Source organism: Limanda limanda, chromosome 8, assembly GCF_963576545.1.
Source record: "Limanda limanda chromosome 8, fLimLim1.1, whole genome shotgun sequence".
Classification (NCBI taxonomy): domain Eukaryota; kingdom Metazoa; phylum Chordata; class Actinopteri; order Pleuronectiformes; family Pleuronectidae; genus Limanda; species Limanda limanda.
This window is the reverse complement of record NC_083643.1, coordinates 11032426-11052784: the sequence shown is the minus strand read 5'-3', so window position 1 is coordinate 11052784 and position 20359 is coordinate 11032426. Positions and strand designations below refer to the sequence as shown.

General features: G+C 41.7%; 2 protein-coding genes and 1 pseudogene across 5 annotated transcripts; 1 reads left to right on the top strand and 2 right to left on the bottom strand.

The window, feature by feature from the left end:
• The first annotated feature begins 91 nt into the window (after positions 1-91).
• sephs1 (selenophosphate synthetase 1) lies at positions 92-5172 on the top strand. 4 transcript variants are annotated; one of them, XM_061076216.1, is made up of 10 exons: positions 92-135; positions 1970-2092; positions 2182-2278; positions 2525-2628; positions 2746-2853; positions 2998-3152; positions 3261-3351; positions 3454-3553; positions 3686-3898; positions 4350-5172. In XM_061076216.1, the coding sequence occupies exons 2-10, from the start codon at positions 1997-1999 to the stop codon at positions 4562-4564; spliced, it is 1179 nt and encodes a 392-aa protein (XP_060932199.1). In that variant the 5' UTR covers positions 92-135; positions 1970-1996; the 3' UTR covers positions 4565-5172. The 4 variants fall into 4 exon arrangements, with proteins under 4 accessions (XP_060932199.1, XP_060932200.1, XP_060932198.1 ...); XM_061076217.1 differs by lacking the exon at positions 92-135 and adding an exon at positions 509-870; XM_061076215.1 differs by lacking the exon at positions 92-135 and adding an exon at positions 509-988.
• A 735-nt stretch (positions 5173-5907) lies between these two features.
• On the bottom strand, positions 5908-13491 carry cpt1b (carnitine palmitoyltransferase 1B (muscle)). Its single transcript, XM_061076192.1, has 19 exons — positions 13427-13491; positions 11633-11785; positions 11349-11488; positions 11051-11222; positions 10822-10923; positions 9878-10015; positions 9719-9796; positions 9387-9494; positions 8950-9034; positions 8513-8708; positions 8243-8428; positions 8047-8152; positions 7852-7968; positions 7611-7775; positions 7394-7528; positions 6864-7016; positions 6658-6771; positions 6485-6577; positions 5908-6387 (listed from the first exon to the last, which is right to left on the bottom strand). The coding sequence occupies exons 2-19, from the start codon at positions 11771-11773 to the stop codon at positions 6253-6255; spliced, it is 2364 nt and encodes a 787-aa protein (XP_060932175.1). The 5' UTR covers positions 11774-11785; positions 13427-13491; the 3' UTR covers positions 5908-6252.
• Positions 13492-16685: 3194 nt separating this feature from the next.
• On the bottom strand, positions 16686-19453 carry LOC133009119 (high-affinity choline transporter 1-like; annotated as a pseudogene).
• Positions 19454-20359: the final 906 nt, after the last annotated feature.

Genomic DNA, 20359 nt, shown 5'->3' with positions numbered 1-20359 from the left:
CTCCGGTCCCGACTTTGCGGGCGAATATGTCCGAATTCTCGTCAGGCATTCTCTGAAGACGCCCGTTTCTGGCCGCAGTGCATTGTGGTCCCGTCCCCGCTCTTCTGTCGGGGATCCACCGCTAACTTGAAGCTGGTAAGGATAAACTGGTCCGAGCAATTAAAGGGGAAATGTAGAACGAATATAACTCCGCTTTGGCCCTAATCTGGTGTTTAGGGCTCCTGTGAACACGTGTACTGCACCACACCAGCACAGAGTCCACACACGTAGCGTGTTTACTCCGGTTTCGTTGCTTTTAACGCTGATGTTGCACCAGCTCGCATGGCGACGGGCAGGAAGGGGTTAATTTTTTCCGCCGCCGACATTTTTGCTCGGTGCACTACGGCAACTTTCTAACTTGCATGTGTGTGCAACGGGGCCGGCAGCAGCTTCTTCCGAGCTGGAGCCAGCGTGTTGTTGTTGTTATTGTTGTTGTTGTTGTTGTTTGGATGAGCTGCAGATCAGCAGCTCGGGAGCCCCCCGCTCTTTTGTTGCTCGGAGCTGCCGATGCCCATCACACCGTGCACGGATCGGCGATGCTAGCAAGAGTTAGCATCCGAGCTAAAACTGCCTTTCCCAGCAAAACAAACAACATGAAACACTTGGATGTGCCCGCCAGACTCAAAGTGTCACAGCCAAGCTAGACATGGGTTGTATTGACCCCTGCGACTTGTTGTTTTGCAGTAATATTGCCAGAAACCGAGGGTTGAATGAAGTTGGCAGCGTTTGGCGTCTTGAACACTCCCACAGTTCACTGACCGAGCCCACTTTGTGCAACCTGCAGCAAGTTCAAACCTCGAGGAAATGGTTTCGAATGGCTTCTCTTGTCAGGTGTTTCCCGCCGGGAAGTTACTGCACTTCCCTCAGTTCTCTTTAGTGAAACTTTGAGAAAGAGTTGATCAACACGCTGCAGCTCGTTGTGATTCATGCTGGATGTTGTCAGTGGAGAGTGAGTGTGGTGCAGGGAGCTGTGGAATTCAAACAGTGCTTTGCAGTTTGTACCAGAATCTGTTTACTACATGCAGGTAGACCTTTACCTACAAATCATGCAAAAGATACGAGACACACAATGAAAAGAAGCAGCGATTACAATATGTATAAAGTGCCTGTATTCATAGGAAGTGCTTATGTGCAACAATGCTACTGTGAGTGCAATCATCATTTCACTGCCAGGGCACAGAGGTACTCATTATTGTGCTCTTTATTAAAAGTTAATTATAGTAAAGTTTTCATTACCTGCCACCAATTTAACACAGCACAACACACTAACCCAGACAAGCATTACTCACCTGAGAATTGTTCATTACTTGCTAGAGAGATGCTGGTTAAATATATTGATCATTAAAAGCGGTTAGATTTCAAGGTTAAATGAATTATTGAAAGGTATTGTTTTTAAACAGTTTGTTAAAGTCTTACTCCTTTTCCATGCTTTTCTTAGGGAGGATTTGTTAAATTAAATATCTCAAGATTTCGGTCAGATAAATCATTCAACATTTAAAGCTGTCACCAAGGGCTTTGGAGATGTATCTGGAATTTCCATTGTATTATAACACTTCAATGCATAATGAATTACCAAAATCTGAAGCTGAAGTGATGATAAAAACAATTGTGAGTTGCAGATATAAGCAACTAAAACAAAAAATGTAATATCAACAGAAGTGAAATGAATCCCTTCTTTGTGTAGCTTACAGGCAGGATGCATTGCAGGGCTGCAGCTTCAGATTGTACAGATCATTTGTGCTTGTGTGTGATTCACTTGAAATGAGGCACAAATGAGAATATGAATAAACCCAGATGGCACTGCAGTGTGACAAATCAGCTGCTATTATTATTTGATTTTAAGGCTGTGCATTTAACAAAACTTTCTACCAGAGACCGTGTTTCTAATCACAAGTATATTTTTTGTGTCCTGTCATTGAAATGGTCTTAGTGGTGAGGACCCAGAGTTTCTACAGACATGTCTGTGCGGGAGTCCTTCAACCCCGAAAGCTACGAGCTGGACAAGAACTTCAGACTCACACGCTTTGCTGAGCTCAAGGGCACAGGCTGCAAGGTTGGTTCTCATTAAGATCTCTCTTACATGAAATTCTACCTGATAAAGGAAAATTATGTTGTTAATAATTGGTAATTTTCTGGTCACAGGTGCCCCAAGATGTGTTACAGAAGCTGCTAGAAACCCTACAGGAGAACCACTATCAGGAGGATGAACAGTTCCTGGGGGCGGTTATGCCCCGATTAGGTACTAATGATCTTCATATTGCGATAATGATGATAAACACCCTAAATGTTTATTAGTAGTCATGTTGCACAAAAAGATACATGCATGTATGAATAGTAAAAAGAAGTGCGTTAGTATAAAATATAATTTCTGTACAAAATACAACCTTCTGAAATTGAAAGACAATCTAAAATAAAAGCAACTTTTCATGAAATTCTATATTAAAGCCAAGTTGCTGAACTCTGCCCTGTTTTTGTTTCTGTGAAGGCATAGGCATGGACACCTGTGTGATACCGCTCAGACATGGAGGCCTTTCTCTGGTCCAGACGACAGATTACATCTACCCCATTGTGGATGACCCGTACATGATGGTATGGAAGTCTCTCTTTTTACTGAGTGCACTAAAGTGCTCTTATTGATTTATATATACATGGGAAAAATAAAATGGTGACACTAAAATAATTAGCTTTAACTTTCCTGTCTTGTAGGGAAGAATTGCTTGTGCCAATGTTCTAAGTGACCTGTACGCCATGGGAGTGACAGAGTGTGACAACATGTTGATGCTTTTAGGAGTCAGCAACAAAATGTCAGAGAAGGTAAGTGTCTCGTCAGCCGATGCATTCATTTTTGGATTGAGTGCAAATATCTGCAAAGAACCCACTGTGTTAACTGTTAAAAAACCACACATAAATATTTCTCATTTATTTTGCCGCTCTGACTTTTTGTCTTTCTCTTTACAGGAAAGAGACAAAGTCATGCCACTGATCATTCAGGGATTCAAGGATGCGTCAGAGGAGGCAGGCACGTCGGTAACAGGAGGACAGACGGTTCTCAACCCCTGGGTGGTGTTGGGAGGAGTCGCGACAACAGTCTGCCAGCCCAACGAATTTATCATGTAGGAGTCTTTTCTTACTCGAGCGGTTTGAGTTGCTCACAGCTGCTTAAGGATAATGTACAAATGTATTGTGATGCAACTAATCACACCTTGTTGGACATTTCTTAGGCCAGACAATGCAGTCCCAGGAGACGTGTTGGTGTTGACGAAGCCACTTGGAACGCAAGTTGCCGTTGCAGTACATCAGTGGTTAGATATCGTAAGTCTGCTTGTTCACTCGTGAATAATTATGTCGTGACACTTCTTGTTTTTAGGATAGACACTAATTTCATGTTTATGTTTTTTCTTTCAAACCACTCAGCCTGAGAAGTGGAACAAAATAAAGCTGGTGGTAACTCAGGAAGATGTAGAACTGGCTTATCATGAAGCCATGATGAACATGGCTCGGCTCAACAGGACAGGTAAATGATGGATTTATCCTCAATATTGATTTGCAGTGATTATGGTGTATTTGAACTTTTGGGTGTCATCATTTTAAATAGAACAACCAGTTTAAACCAGCTCTCTCTCTTTCTCTCTGTCTCCCCATGTAGCGGCGGGTCTCATGCACACCTTCAATGCCCACGCAGCCACCGACATCACAGGGTTTGGCATCCTTGGCCACGCCCAGACGTTGGCACGACAACAGCGAAGTGAAGTGTCATTTGTCATCCACAACCTCCCAGTGCTCGCCAAGATGGCTGCTGTGTCCAAGGCCTGTGGGAACATGTTCGGTCTCATGCATGGCACCTGCCCTGAAACATCAGGTATGTGTGTATTCATGGTTATTTCCTCCTAATTTAATCATTCAACTTTTTGTCTCTTATTATCTGAAAAACATAACCCGAGTAAATATTTATAAAATGCTGTTTAACTCCAAAGTTTCAGTCACAGTTTGCCTTAAATGTTCTCCAGTAGGGAAACTCTAAGCCCCTGAGTCTGTCTGTGTATTATAGATTGTTACGATGAATGAAATTTGAAATTTTAATCTTTATTTTATATGAACCTAAAGAAGGGAAGCCAGTTTACTTCAAGAAAATGAGCCCTGAGGGACACCAAAGGAGAGAAAGTGATAAATCTCTAAAGAGACTCAATAGTCAGAGAGATGATGAGAATTTCTGGGATAAATTACAACACCTATATATCTTCAGCATCATTTAACCATCAGAATCTTTATTTAAAACCCTTTTCACTGACATGTCTCCCTTTCCTTTACAGGAGGCCTGTTAATCTGTCTGCCGCGGGAGCAGGCCGCTCGCTTCTGTGCTGAGATCAAATCACCAAAATACGGAGAGGGCCACCAAGCGTGGATCATCGGGATTGTAGAGAAAGGAAACCGCACTGCTCGCATCATTGACAAACCTCGGATCATAGAGGTGGCACCACAGGCCGCCACGCAGAATGTCAACCCAACTCCCGGTGTAACCTCTTAATCCTCCTCTGCTGAGTCATAGACCGGAACCCAACAGCTCCGTTGAGTGATTTTAGACACATAAACTTCAAAACCATCCTAGAGTGTTGAAATATATACACAAAATAGTACGTACACAGAAAAGACTGGGTTGGCGTGTATCTACGTGGAAAAACTGCACCACACAGTGGCCCTGGGGAGCATGTCACCACCCTATGGACTCAACCTGAAGTTATACCCATTAAGAAACATTGGTAAGAAATAGAGCTTACTTAAAATCCATATGCCTTTTGTGTCTGTTGTATTCTGTTTTGTTAAATGTGCTTGAGTGGCAAGCAGCTTCTGGTAAGAGAGTGATGAAGACGATAATCTGATAATGTTGGTTCATTTTGAATCTTAGGAAGTCTGGAGCCCGTTGCCTCTTTTTAAAAATTGCTCTCTCCAAGCGACATCAAGGTGATGTGTTGGTGTTTTTGTTTGTCCATTCACTTTGTACAGTTAAAAAAAGCCTAGTTTTAGTTCATTGCTGTAACTGATGCCTTGAAAGAGTGTGACAAGAAGGGTATGTTTTTTATTACTTTGACTTTTTGTATTGTCCCCACATAAACTAATAAATATTAAAATAGACAATGTTTTGTTCTCGCTGTTTGGGAGTGTCAGTTATGTGAATAAACAAATACAAGGTGACATTATCTTCTTACTTACATAGAGCTGCAGATAAAATTTGTTTTACATGAACAGCAGATGGTGCTCCACCAAGTCTTAGATGAGTCCTGGTTTTAGGTCAAAGCTGAGAAAATCTGCAGAACTCAGGAGATGAACCTTCTGCATATCTGATATCAGATTTCAAATTGTGGGACTTATAAAGGAAAAGAGTTTTTCAGACATCATGTGCTCTAATTTGTGAATCTGTTGCCTTGGTTCAGGATCTGTTGCATTTAATTTAGCACTCACCTGAAACAGAACTTTGTTTGGTTCATCCTAATTGCTGGGATGAGCCTCTGTAAATGTTCATGTGGATATCATAAACAAGGTATAACCTCCACCTCAGCTCTAATAATAAACCTCTCTTATAACATAGTGCTTTCCTGTGTCAGTCTTTGTTTACCTCCGCCAAAGAGTTTGTTATGTGTTTGTTAGCTGCATTACACAAAAATCTACAGGACTGATTTCCAGGAAAGTCGGTGAGAGGATGTGATTTCACTTTAACATTGTTTGATCTACAATAATCATTGGGAAAGTTACTAGTATGACCATTTCATAATCATGAAATTCATATTTGTTGGCAGATGATTAAGTATTTAAATCTCAATGTCTAGGTAGGAAAAATTACAAATCAAATTAAAAAGCCAAATACCAAACAAATATTAAACAAAGATTTATTATGTTACATTTACATACAGTCCTGCGTTACCTGGAGAAATGTTGTAGGTTCATTTATCTCCAGCAATGGTGGTTTATTGTTTGCAATAAAACCAACATTTGGAACCACAACATTTCCTCTTACAAAAGATTCAATCGTTTCCACCGACAAGTACAATATAAATAAAAATAAATTACAGGGGTACCAACTCTGAGTGGAATGGCCGCCTTCTAAAATGACCCACCGGATAATCAAAAAGATCTTAAGTGCAACTTGAACTTACTTCCTGCATATGAATGAAACGGGTCAAAGACAGACTCTCAAGTGAATCCGTCCCACAGACTCTGTTATATGTGCTTTTTACCATTTTCCACCTGTGCATGCTTTCCAACATCCACCATCTTCTTATTATTTTCTGGCTTGAAGAGTCCCTGGATATCGAGCATGGCCTTCTGAATGTTCTGACCGAACCGGTTTGAGTCCTGCATGGCACACGGACAGGGAATAGTGTTGAGGTTTGAAAGATACTGTATAAATAACTGATCAGTAATAACCAATGCTCTCAGTTTGTGCTCTTACTGTTTCAGGGCTGGAGAACTTGCAGGAAATATGGAATGTGATGAGGTTCTCCCCCACAATGATATAAGACACACCATAACCGTCGTCAGCCACCTGGGGGTACAGGAGAGATGCTATTATTCAGCTCAGGCCGTCAGGGTAAAAAATTCTGAACATTTAACGTTTGAACTCACAGGTCCAAATCCACCGCCAGCTCCCACGTATTGAGGGAACTTGTTGATGTCAACCAAATTGAGCTGCTGCTGTGGAGTCTGGCTGGTGGACAACTTCCACGTCTCGGAAAGCACCTTGAATCAGAGACATTGAATGTTGTGTGGGAAAATGGCCGATAGGTTGTGGTAGGTAGATTAACAGAAATCTTATGAATCGGCGCTCGTACCTTTTTAAGAAATGGCGAGTCAACACCAAGGTATTTGGACACGAAGTAGAGACAGAAGAGATGGCGGTCGATACCAGAACCAGTCATGGCCAGACGGTACATGTTTTGGTGCTTATCAGCCGCCTTCCGAAACAGGGCAAGTCTCTGGGTGTTCTGGTCACAGCAAAAAAAAGCAAACATACCATCGGATCAAAATGACCTGACTCGGTTCACATGAAGGTCAGTGTAACCCTGGGACATGAGGGAGTTCAGAGTCCAGAGTCACACACACATACAGACACATTATCTCTGGTGTCATCGACCAAGTCCTCAGCAGAACGATGTGTCCCCTCACATCACATGATGACACCAGATAGGTCAAATTATTTGCAAAAAAAATGTATCTATTCCCTCCAGTAAAGGATTTTAATGTGTCACAACTACAATTCCATTATGAGCAGCGCAGCATTATTTAAACCAACCCCAACTTTATGTAATGGAGCTTTTGATGTTGCTTCACGTGGTTCTGTGTGTTAATGCGTCTTGCTTACTGTTGCACCTGTGTCCTCCATGGCTCTGACAAATGCAACCGCCTCAGAGGTGCAGGAGCGCACGGTCTCCGTCCGACCGTCCCTGAACATGCGGGTCATTGACGACTCGTACGTCAGACAGAACACTCCCTGATCCTGTCAGAGCAGAGGGAAGAGTGTGACGTGATGGCGGTGGATGATGAGAGGCAACGTGAGCAGAGAAGGATTCGTGTCGTACCCTGAACTGTGCCAGCTGCAGGGCGAGCTGGATAAAGGCGTCAGGGCTGGTCCTGCACTTCTTGATCAGGCCTTTCCCAAACTCACTGAAGAGATGAGCATGGAAGTCCACGTCGTCAGCTATCTGCTTGGCTAACAGGTATGACGTCTCGATGACTGCTTGACACTAAAGAGGAGAAAATGAATTTGTGATGGACACTAAGTGTATTAATTGTCTTAAACGATGCAAGGCTCTGCTGTACCTCCTTTAGAATCCGCCACTGTAGCCGAGTGGGATGGGGCAGGTTCTTGTTCACGTCGCCTTTACAGTGTCCCTCCTCTGTGTAGCCCAGATGGAAGGAGTCCGTTGCGAGGACATACTACACAGACAACAAGGGACAGCTGAAATGACTGCTAACTTAAGGCTTTATCATGCAATACCTGGGCACATGTCTTACCTCCCACATGTGTCCTACAATCGGCGCATCCGCCCACGAATGTTCAGCATTTATACCCATTTTTCCATTTGGGTAAGAGATCAAGGTGAAAGATTTGTCGAACCACCTGTGAGACAAGAAATAAAACCTTAAGGGCAACAAAGCAAACAAAATCAAACCTGTGTTGATGGTAAGAACGAAGGCCTTCTCTGGTTACCTGTCATAACACTTTCCATGCAGCAGGGACTTGGCATAACTGTCCAGTGAGTTGGTCTTTGCGGGGTCATAACCCTGCGGCTCGTCATCCAGTGCCAGGAAGAAGGCAGCTGACTCTATGGCATCCAGGGATACTCTGTTTACCCCCTGGCTGAAATATTTAATCCGAGCACGAGCCCATGGAACTCTAGAAGAAGTGAAAGTGTGACACATTTATCCAAGTATGTCTACGTCAGTGCGTGTGTCATCTGTATATGTTTATAGAGAATACCTGTTTCCTGCAGTCAGGGCAGCTAATTTGAGCTCTCCTGGCTCAGGCTCTGTTGTATCATTGAGGATCCTCTGAAACTGTGTCTCAAGTTCACTGGGTAAGAGGTGGCGGCCTCCAGTGTACAGCCACACTTGGAAGAAGCGGCCCCTGTGGTAGACGATCAGGTGCTTGCGGTCGGTCAGGTGCTGCACAATATCTGCAGGGAGAGGTAAAAATAGAATTAGAAACCCTAGTCTTCTGTCTGAACACATGAATCCTGAGGGCTCACAGTGAAGTTGTCAGATCAGAACCGAAACACAAACACTTGCCAGATACACTTCTCAGCATTTTTCAGCATCAAAGCAAGTATTCATCTTTTAACTGCTAATGGAAAATGTGGCAACAACTATTCCAATGTTATTGAGCCTTAATATGCCTAAAATGAGCCCTTATCTCACCTGTTTCAATGCCAGGGATGCGGGTGGTGTTAAACATCCTCTCCATCTGAGAGGAACACATTGGAACGGTCCCTAAGGCCCTCAGCTGGGAAGAAGAAAGACAGTGAAACAGGTTTAAAACCAATGAGGAAAGAATATTAATAGATTCAAAGGCCCGTATGAAAAAACTATTTTCTACCAAAGTTGGAATAGCTTTGCTGATTTTGCTTGAGAGATGTCTGCATTTATGTTTTTGGCTGCTTTCTTTCTGCTGGTTTAAAGTGGCACAGTTTGAAAAAAGCTGATATTGTATAAAAATATATACTTATCAGGATTATATTCAAATCTGAATCTGATAACAGTCTGTTTTTTTGTTTTGTTTATACACATATTGATCGCTTTAGGTTTAAAGAGTTAAACTCCCTTTATTTTAACTGTGATGTCATGACAACCATTACCGGTTCATGTTCACCACGTTCCAGTTTGCGTCTGTACTGCAGCATGGCGTGGACCACATTCCCCACGCGGGCAGCCTGTCGGTGTGTCGGGGTCACGTACAGGAGGTCCTTCACGCAAATGAACACACAAACAAGACATATTGCATCAACGCAAATCCAAAAACTATCATCAAAACCAAAAATGTATTTCAAATACTTTTACTGGCATGTTGACAGGTGAGGTTTTGAGAATTTAAGGAATTTGGTTCATATTTCTCCAAAAAAAGTAAATTTTTGAATGCATGAATATAATTGGATTATTATGTAAAACAGAGCAATACTAAAACACTCACCATTATATAGAAGTTACTGTTGACCATGATGGGACTCCTGCCCCTGAGGTAGATGTACTCCTCCCACCAGTCACTCACCTAGAGCAGATAAAGATTAATATTATATATAACATTGTGACTGAGAATTCAATCATAATCATAAATCACCTCTATACTCACATAATTTGTTGCCCACCAGGATTTTAGCTTTAAGTATCTTTGGAGCTGGGCTGCTTGGGAATCTTTAAAGTCATTTGCCGAAATCTCCATTTGGTCGTACTGGTCTCTGTCCAGCAGTGGACGAACTGACTCGAGGTACTGTGGGAAAAACATGGCGTGTGCGGTCAGAGCGAGGCAGTGTTGTTATATACAAACCCAGCTGATCCAATAGAGCCGCTGAGACACACACACTGAAAAGATTTGGAGGACAACCAGCAGATGCAGCTAAAACAGATTGTTTTTAATCTACCATCGTATTACCCTGTCTAACTTTCACAAGGCCGCAACATACATCGTGGTGTTTTCATCATGTGTGGCTTTGATCAAAGCTATAAATCAACAGTAAACAAGCAATGACTTAAACGTTCACCTTACTGAATAAATAATTATGCATGGATGTTGGACATATACTGTAATTGGCCCCTCTGTGTAAATTGCAGCCCCTATATGGCCCCCTGTGGAATAATAATCACGTAAGTCTTCATTGTGAAGGTTAAGTTCATGTGCTACCTAGGTTAAAATGACTGTTTTAAAGCTATTAAAAAAGGAGGCAGAAATGTGGTATTATTTAGATTTTTAGATATCACAATATATATCATAATATTTTGTTTAGCAAAATGATGATAGTCACTTACTGAACATGTGGGTAGAATCTGACATTCATATTCACACAGTCCTTGAAAACCATCAACCAGTATGGCTTCCTTCTACCCATATATTTCCTAGTATGTTCAATCAGAGCTGGAATCTCAATTAAAATCTGTTTTAAGTGCACAAGACTACATGTCGTCCAAATACCTAAATCCAGCAAATAATTCAAATGTCCTTATCATGCTCCCGTGCAATTCAACAAACTGTTGTGCCCTGTGTGTTTGCAGTCATGTAAAATCTGTATAATTACACACCCTGTTAACTGTATCATCCACACTTGGCACAGGGAGTCTGGGTAATGAGGCCTGGAAACTGTAGAGCAGCGGTCTGCGTCCAGAGAACATCTTCACCAGGCTCTGGTTACAAACACACAACACCATACATACATCATTACACATGCAGTGTAACAGATTGTACTTTATAGCCTATTCTTATCAGAGTCAACCATATATCTTCTGCGCTGAGGGAGGGACATGTTCATACCAGCCACACTTTGGTAGATGTGCTCATTCTTCCATGGGACTCAAAGATCCAGCCGTGGTAAGAGAGCAGAGCTTTGAGGGTGTATCTCAGGAGGTAGATGAGGAACAGCCACAGTCCAGTGGCAAAGAGGATGGCACTCAGCACCGCCCGGGTCTGCACTGATATACAGTCTCTGTTCAGAGAAGGCACAACACTGTCGATCTTAAACAGCTGATTTTTGCACATAGCTCCACCCAAAAAAACCGACATGCTCCAGCAGAATACTGAACACTGAATAGCTTCCTGGGGGATTTCTGACCTTTGTGGAAGGTTGTCCTTGATGGCGTCAATCATACCGAGAGACGGGTCTATGCGAATGTACAGGGAACTCATCATTGCGATCACAACTATCAGCCAGCTGGACGGGCTGGCTGGATAGACTCCGGCCAACACACCATTCTGTGAGCGAAAGACAAGAATTAGTGTCAGGACAAGAGGAGTCTTTGTGTCCTATGTTGTATGAAGACAATGCACAAAGCAAAGTTATACACTGTGAATATACACTACAATCGTGAGTGACTTCATGACAATATGGGACAGTACCTTGAATTGTATGGCTCTCTTCTTCCATGCCGTCACTCCTGACAGGTAGATGTTTTTGATGACCTCCTGACTCAGTTTAAGGTCCACGCCATCGGGCCGCACGGTGAACTGGAAGCCCACCGCCTGATGTGCCTCAGCCATCTCTGTGTATCACTACCATGGAAAGCAAAGGGAAATTATCCGGTTTCTGACTGGAGAGATATCTATAAAAATAATAACTACGGTTGTAACAACAACAATGTTGCAACAACTTAATTTTCACACTGATAAGTAGTTGGCTCTATGACCCTGAGGAAATATTGATACATAGAGCTGTTCAGGCTTGGACTCTGATCATGAGACAGAAGTTTGGTGGTGATAGGACAATGCACAGTGGAGTTATGACAACATCGTCTCCTTTTGCAAAGGATGAACCTTTGCCGCACCTCAATGTTTACACGGTTTGAGGAAATGTCCCAATTCTGAGAGAAAGAGAGACGTCACCTTTGCAAGACATCAAAGATTCCTTTGACCTATGACCACTGACACTGTCACTGCAGGAGCGGAGTTGTTTGTTGATAGCTCAGCATCAAAGGATTCATGGTCCATGTATGTCCGGGATACAGAACATCGTGTTTTAATGGCGTGTAATCAAACTTTGAGGCCACGCCATAGTCACACCGTGTGACGAAAAATTGATCTTTGAGTTAGGTTGTATCTCCATCTTGTTGAGATCACACTCATCTCAATTTGAAGTTGATCTGATGTAAGCCCTGGTACAAGTACCTCAAAGTAAAAATGTGGAATATGGTGAAAATGGCCACTAAATGCAAAATGGCAGGCTTCCTGTTGCGTTTTTCAAATTGCATCTTAGAGTTTTTGGTTTGTCTGGTCATGATACACCTGTGTATTGATTTTTGTGAAGATCGGTCAATGAGAACGCGTTCCGGGGGTCTCGGGGGGCACCGTTGAGACATTTTGCCCCGCCCATTGAAAATTACTCCAGAATACGTACATTTTTACCACTTTCTAATTTTCTGCAAATTTTTGTAAGAATTTGAGCATGTTAAAGCCATTTACTGACATTTAAATAAAGAGAAACCATCTGACTTTGCCTCATCTGACTCTCAGTGGCAAAATTATTTTAAGACAAGCAGAACTATTTGTATGCTATGTTTGCTCATAATGTGATAAGAGAGGCCACTGATAATTTTTCAAACCCCTTTTTTTCACCCATTACTTGATTTTACTTATTAAAACTGGAGATTATCAAAACATTTATTGATTAATTAACTAAAACATATATTTATAGCTGCAGCCGTTCTGTCGTATATGTAATGAGAAATTCTACATAAAATCCATCTCCATGTAATGCTCAGGGAGGCAGGGCTAGGATTTCTTTTTCCATGTCATATGACTGAGCAGTTCCCAAGTGGGACAAAGTTCAATGGCCAGATATAGTGGTGTACCGACTGAGCATGTGCACAGAGCTCAGATGAAAATATAAACACAGACTACAGCCCAGAGTTAAATAGTAAACCCTTGCTCTTGTAACATTTACTGTGATAATCTGGCAGGTGAAAGGCAGAATCAATACAAAATGACTACAGGAAATGTTATTTTAGGAAATGTAATTTTCAGCACTGTGTAATTAAACCTCCTCTTCACCTAAGTTTTACATAAATGTTGCATTGCAGTACAAGACACAAAAAAAATTACATGATAGATTTTAATCTAAATAAACGTCTGCAGCAAATACAACAAAATGCAGATAAGATTAAGAACAACAGAAAAAGAAGCAGGCCCATATTTTACCTTTGGGAGACCAGTCAGTGGAATCCACTCAGGCAACGACGAGCTGTGGCCCTGGTTTGTGTCAGTGAGGCAGTGAAGGTCCTCTGTACTGTGGCCTGGGTCGGTCTGTGTTTGTGTCTGTGACTCCAGTGTCCTTCAAGTGGCTTTTCTCAGGTGGTGAGATCCGAGTGTTCATTTCCTATGCTCTCTCTCTCTCTCTCTCTCTCTCTCTCTCTCTCTCTCTCTCTCCCCCTCTCTCTCCCTCTCATGCCTCTTTTTGTAACAGGACACCAAACACAGACAGAGCCTCACCTCACGTGCTACAAGGTCTCTGCTGTGTAACTGATTCATCTACAGTGATGTGTCAGGATTTACAGCATGAAACAGTTGGTCACTTCTCCAAAATTGTAATTTTGTAAACTTTGCCTAAATATCTGATGATATTTTCAAATCTTTGATCTTTGAATATGCAGGCAGTCTTGTTGACATTTTCATTCTCTTTTTAAAGAGAGACCTGAGACCAGGTGAAATACTTAGGTAAAATCACTAAGGGAAATGCAAGACTTCAGCTGATTCCATTTGAAAATGCATAATACCTGAATCCGGTTCTGCCAACATAAGTGCGAGTGTCGGGTATATCCGAGGTGATGTAGTAACTGTATCATGTACTGTAGTGATTAGTTCTAAATGAGAGAGGAGTGGTGAGGCTTTTTGTTTGTAAATATTGGTATTGCAAGCGACAGAAACAGGGAAATGGAAAAAAATATAACAAAAAACTGATAACTAAATATGTTGTCTTAATTGTGTGACTAGTTGTGTCCAGTACAATTCAAGATAGCAAATTCAAGATAGCAATAACAAGAAAGAATTCACGATTTTTAATCCCACATACAAGCGTGAGCATTAGAAGTGAAGATAAAAGATAGATTCATATTGGGTGGAAACTGGAAGAGGAGGAAAAGCTCTGAGGGAGCGAGGTTGGAGATCTAGTTTCATAACAGTGTTGTTTTCAATACTTGGTATGAGGACACAGTCACCTGCGACTATCCCCTGTCCCAGTAAGGACACTTTATCGGCCCTGTGCACCTGGACAGAATAATAAAGTAGAACAATTTTTAAATTAAAAAAAAATATCTTACTCTGTAGGTGAATATAATCCAAGAATGCCTGATTGACAGTTCCAGGTCACTGTTCCATTCTTACCTCTCCCCATCTCTGCGATTGCAAACAGAACGATGTCACCACGTTCTCTGGGTGGTTTCCACCAATCACAAGAAGCGTGTCGGTGACACCCAGGAAGTAAAGAGTGGGGAGCTTTATTTTGTGGAGCAGTCATGCAGTCTTAAACAGAACCTGCACCAGAGCCTGGACCAGAACCTGTGACGACGGTTTTATTCAGTCGTCCTACTCCTCTGTTTCCTGTTGTCTATACTTTCAGTTTTTATCGCCCGAGTTGTTTTGCCATCCTTCTACGTGTGAGCCAGTTTTTATGTTTATACATATAAAGTAATCAACCGTCCAAATCGTCAACAGAATCGCTCCTATTCAAAGGCTGGCTAAATATGATAATAAATAAGTTATGCAAAGATGCTGCTCTTTGGTTTCCTGTGATTTAACCATTGATTTAACATGTTTTGTTCATTCGGTAACATTAAATACACCGGATAAGCGGATGTTACATTTCACAGTTTACATTAGTATGTAGAAGTTGTCAGTACCTGTAGGTGCAGCAGCTGCCCCAAGCAGTATTGGAGGTGTTCCAAACACAAGTATGAGGAAATATATATATATATATGCACTACTTGCTGTATATCTTGATTGTCTGTATTTGGGTCCAGCTCAGCAACTTTCTAGGTACAACTAGAGACAGGCGAATCCGGTTCTGCCAACATAAGTGCGAGTGTCGTGTATATCCAATGTGATGTAGTAACTGGATCTTGTACTGTAGTGATTAGTTATAAATGAGAGAGGAGTGGTGAGGCTTTTTGTTTGTAATTATTGGTATTGCAAGCGACAGAAACAGGGAAATAGAAAAAAATATAACAAAAAATACATAACGTAAACAAATACAACTGACTGATATCTAAATATGTTGTCTTGATTGTGTGACTAGTTGTGTCCAGTACAATTCAAGATAGCAAATTCAAGATAGCAATAACAAGAAAGAATTCACGATTTTTAATCCCACTTACAAGAATGAGCATTAGAAGTGAAGATAAAAGATAGATTCATATCGGGTGGAAACTGGAAGAGGAGGAAAAGCTCTGAGGGAGAGTGTTTGGAGATCTAGTTTCATAACAGTGTTGTGTTCAATACTTGGTATGAGGACACAGTCACCTGCGACTGTCCCCTGTCCCAGTAAAGACACTTTATCGGCCCTGTGCACCTGGACAGAATAATAAAGCAGAACAATTTTTAAATTAAAAAAAAAATCTTACTCTGTGCATCAGGTGAATATAATCCAAAAATGCCTGATTGACAGTTCCAGGCCACTGTTCCATTCCTACCTCTCCCCATCTCTGCATCGCAGCAGCTGCCCCAAGCAGTATTGGAGGTGTTCCAAACACAAGTATGAGGAAATATATATATATACACACTACTTGCTGTATATCTTGATTGTCTGTATTTGGATCCAGCTCAGCAACTTTCTAAGTACAACTAGAGACAGGTGGTCATTTAATGAGCTTTTGACCTCTTGTTTCCCTCCCTTATGCTACTTGTTGATATGAATCTTATTCTGGATCAGAGAGGAAAACACATGATGTAGATGTAACCAAATGGAAGAGCTTGTTTCAGAATTTGAAGCCAGTATAGTCAAGATTTCTTGGCCTGTCTTTTCTAAATAAACCAGCTGCAATGATTTAGTGATCATTTAATCAACTTAATTAAAAGATTATGGTGAAGTGGTTCAAATGAAAGTATGTAAATACAGAAGATTTTATTTGCCCTGTTACATCACAGATTAAAATGCCAGCAATATGAAGGAGTAATTTCCAACCATTACAATATCTGATGTTGTATCTCACCATCACACTTTACATCATAAGAGACACACAACATGGTGAGATCACAATCTTTGTAGTTCAGTAGATCTCATTGTCATTTGTCCAAGTTTAACAAATACCCAATAAAAGACAAAGTTGCAATAAGAACTAATTTTAATCTATGTCCAATTGTCCTAATACCCCTATGTTTGGATGCAGAAGTCTCCATTGGGATGTAGGATGTGATAGAACTTCCTGGTCTGTGTTTGAATTCAAACACCAGATATTCAGGGACTCTAACACTCTGAGCTAATCATTGGCTCTGAGGCCTCAGTCTGAACACATGTTTCATCCAGTGTCTCATTGTCTTCTTTGGTCCCATGTACCAGTGTCGGCTCTCGTGCTGATTGCTGGACTTTCACCTTGAACACGTCACACTTCTCAGGTAACAGGCCTTTGTTGAAGAGCACAGACGTCAGATAGGAGAACAACACGATGGCAGCAATGGCAGACAGCATGGAGATGGTCTTAACTGGAGCGTACTGGACATAAACTCCATCCTCAAGAACACATCCTGGGAAGTGGAGGACAACTGGCAGCCCGAGGGATGGGAGTCCACTGAGAACTCTGAGCACCAATCCCACCACACAGCCCATAACAGCTCCGTAACCATTGGAGATATTGACGAAGAGGACGCAGACCAGTTGAGGGAAGATTATGATGTAGGACACGTCGGCAGCAAGAGTCCAGAAGAGTAAGACACTGTTTTCATGGATGGTTAGTGATGTACCAACCAAACCCACGACCATCACAGCAACTTGGATCAGCCACTGAATCTCTCTGTCTGATGCCTGGAGAAAAAGTAGAGAGGAGGATGTGAAGAGGTTTGAGATACTAACTATTATCTTATAATTCAATGTTCTCACCTGTGGCCTCAGGATGTTCTTGTATATGTTGGAGGTGAAGACAGAAGCAGCAGAAATCAAACCAGAATCAGCAGATGACATCACGGCAGCAGCAACACATCCAGTTCCGATTATGGAGATGAAAGACGGGGTGAGGTGCTGTAATGTGATGGGCAGGACTTGAGCTGCTTCCCCATGTTCATATGGAAATGGAGAACCATAAGATGTCAGGTTCCAATCTGAGGAGCAGACCAAAGAAAATTCATACAAAAATAAAACATTACAGTGGACACATATAAAGTGATCAAGGATAAATTAATCAACCGTCCAAATCGTCCACAGAATCGCTCCTATTCAAATGCTGGTTAAACAAGATAAGTTATGCAAAGATGTTGCTCCTTGGATTCCTGTGATTTAACCATTGATTTAACATGTTTTGTTCTTTCGGCAACATTAAATACACCAGATAAGCGGATGTTAGATTTCACAGTTTACATAAGTATGTAGAAGTTGACAGTACCTGTAGATGCAGCAGCTGCCCCAAGCAGTATTGGAGGTGTGCCAAACACAAGTATGAGGAAAGCAGCGACTAAGCACGAGAGCTTAGCTGTGGCTAATGAAGAAGCTGCCAACGTCCTCTGGTGCAAACACTGATATCCCAGACTTCCCAATGCCTTGAAAATGAAACAGAATTAAAATATGAGTCATGTGTCTTTATCTTGAGGATTTCTCTCAACACTATGGAAGTACATTTGACATCAGCCTCAGTTTTGCTCCCTCTTACAAACATCAAGAATTCATCCATCATGATCCCGGTCTTCTCCAGTCCTGGTGCACCAATCCAGGGTGCGTGTAAGGTGTTGTTCATCAGTGTCTTGCTAATGTCCAAGCAGTTAGGGTTCATCAATACAAAGGGAACACACAGCCACTGCAGAGACAAATACAAATTTAAGTAATGGACAAGGCCTCCAGCACTTTATAAAACCTCAAAGAACAGCAACTCACCAAGCTAATGAATATAAGAACAAGCTGAATAACATCAGTGTAGGCCACGGAGTAGAGACCTCCCAGCAGAGTGTAGATGATGACAACTGCAGCAGAGACCTAGATACACAGTGTGTAGGGCAAATCCAGGACCACACTCATGGTGCCTCCTGTTAAACACCTTGTATCAGTGGAATTCTACTTATATATACAGTATAACAAGTAAGTACAAGTATCACTGACTCATATTCCTTCAAATACATTTATTTTAAACTGACATTTAAACACACACACATATGAGGAGAGGTTAAAGTGCTCCTGTATATTCTCACTTACCTAAACAAATCAGTGTTAATGCCACCCATAGTATATCATTAAAAATTGAGGCCAGACTCAGTCCAGCTGTCAGAACCTTTCCATACTTGATGTGGAAAGGGTCCATCATTGTGACACACTTCATTTCTCTTAGTGGTTTAGCAAACACGAGGCCACCTTGATTTAATGAGGGGGAAAACAGAAACTAATGATAATATCAAGAAATCACAATGATAGTGATTCAACTTAAGGTGAATTGATGAGGTAAAATGGCCAACTTCAACTTACAAAGAATAAAAGATGAGCTGTATGCGGCTAACATCGTGGCTGCCCAGGTTAGTCCCATTGACGGAGTGTACACCATCTCAGCTGTGCCAAGAATGAAGCCTCCTCCAACCCATGTAGCTGCAGGATGGATCAACACACAGCAGATATTTGTACAAAGACTAAAGGTTAGATCATAATTCAGAATTATTGATCAATAGGACCAATAGGACTTCACCCAACCAAGACTGTTGTTAGTCAAATCTGATTTGGCTGTTTATTATTCATATTAAACAACAATTCATGATGTTTTCTTGTAAAAGTAATGCTTTTATAAATTGCCAGATCCTACTGTCTCCATGCCTGCAACAGACAGTTTCCTTCATGTTGTCTTCAGCTGAGCTGTCCTCACCTGTCATGGTGAAGATCCCCACCACCCAGTTGATGCTCCGGTTTCCCAGTAACGTCATCTCCAACTTATTGGCTCCACTTTTCTTCTGTTCCCTCTTGGACTTGAAAGAAGCCCAGATGCCGGTCCCAAGGACCATCAGGTAGAAGAGCACCATTAATATCACTCCTGGGACGTTCACTGCCATGATGAAGAATGGTGACTGTCTTTCCCACCAGGGTCTTTTCAAGTTATAACTTGTACAAGTAGTGTAACTGGAAAAGCAGCAAATCTCTATAGGTGAGCTAACAAGGGACACAGAAAAGGCCTGAAGCCTGCAGGAACTGGTCTTCTAAGCCCATCCCACAGGAAGTGGAGGAGACCAAAGGGGCAGGATTAGATTTAGAATGGGTTGAAACTCTTTGTTTGACTTTTTTATTATTTGATTAAGGTTAAGCCTATCTATTTGCATAAAGTTATTGTGATAGGTTGTTAATGTTTGTATGTTATATGTAGGTTTTTCCCTGTTCAGGGTTTTTCAAGGGTGGGTTGAATATTGAAAATGTGGAAGGACACCTGAAGGAGTGGGTCCCAAAGATCGGAGGATATGTCAACATTCTTTTGAAAGGTAGGTCTAAATGAACAGGTTCTACTGATCGTCATACGATGATTGTGAACCAACCCATAGTGGAGTTGACGTAATTGTCCACCATTGTCAATCCATAGATCTAAGATGGCGCCACAGACAGCTGCCTCGGTGTGTTTGTACTGATAGTGTATGTCCCGTTTTGCTTTTGATGCAGTCCCATGTGAAGATCCTTTCCCAGGACACAAGTACAATAGATGCTGCATGAAACTGAACACATCAACACAACAACAGGATTCAATACATTGATGAGAAGAGACAGTTTGTAACTTCATGTTTAAGGTGTTTATACATAAGAAAATGTCTGATAAAGATGAAGGGAGCAGCATGTCACATGAATTGAGGAGTTATTGTCAGTAATGGTAGAAGATGTCAGTACTGAATCCTTACCTGATATTTCAGTTAAAACAGAAACACTGGCCTTTTAAGTGAAGCATACAGAAGATGTTTTAGTCAAATCTGCTCCCG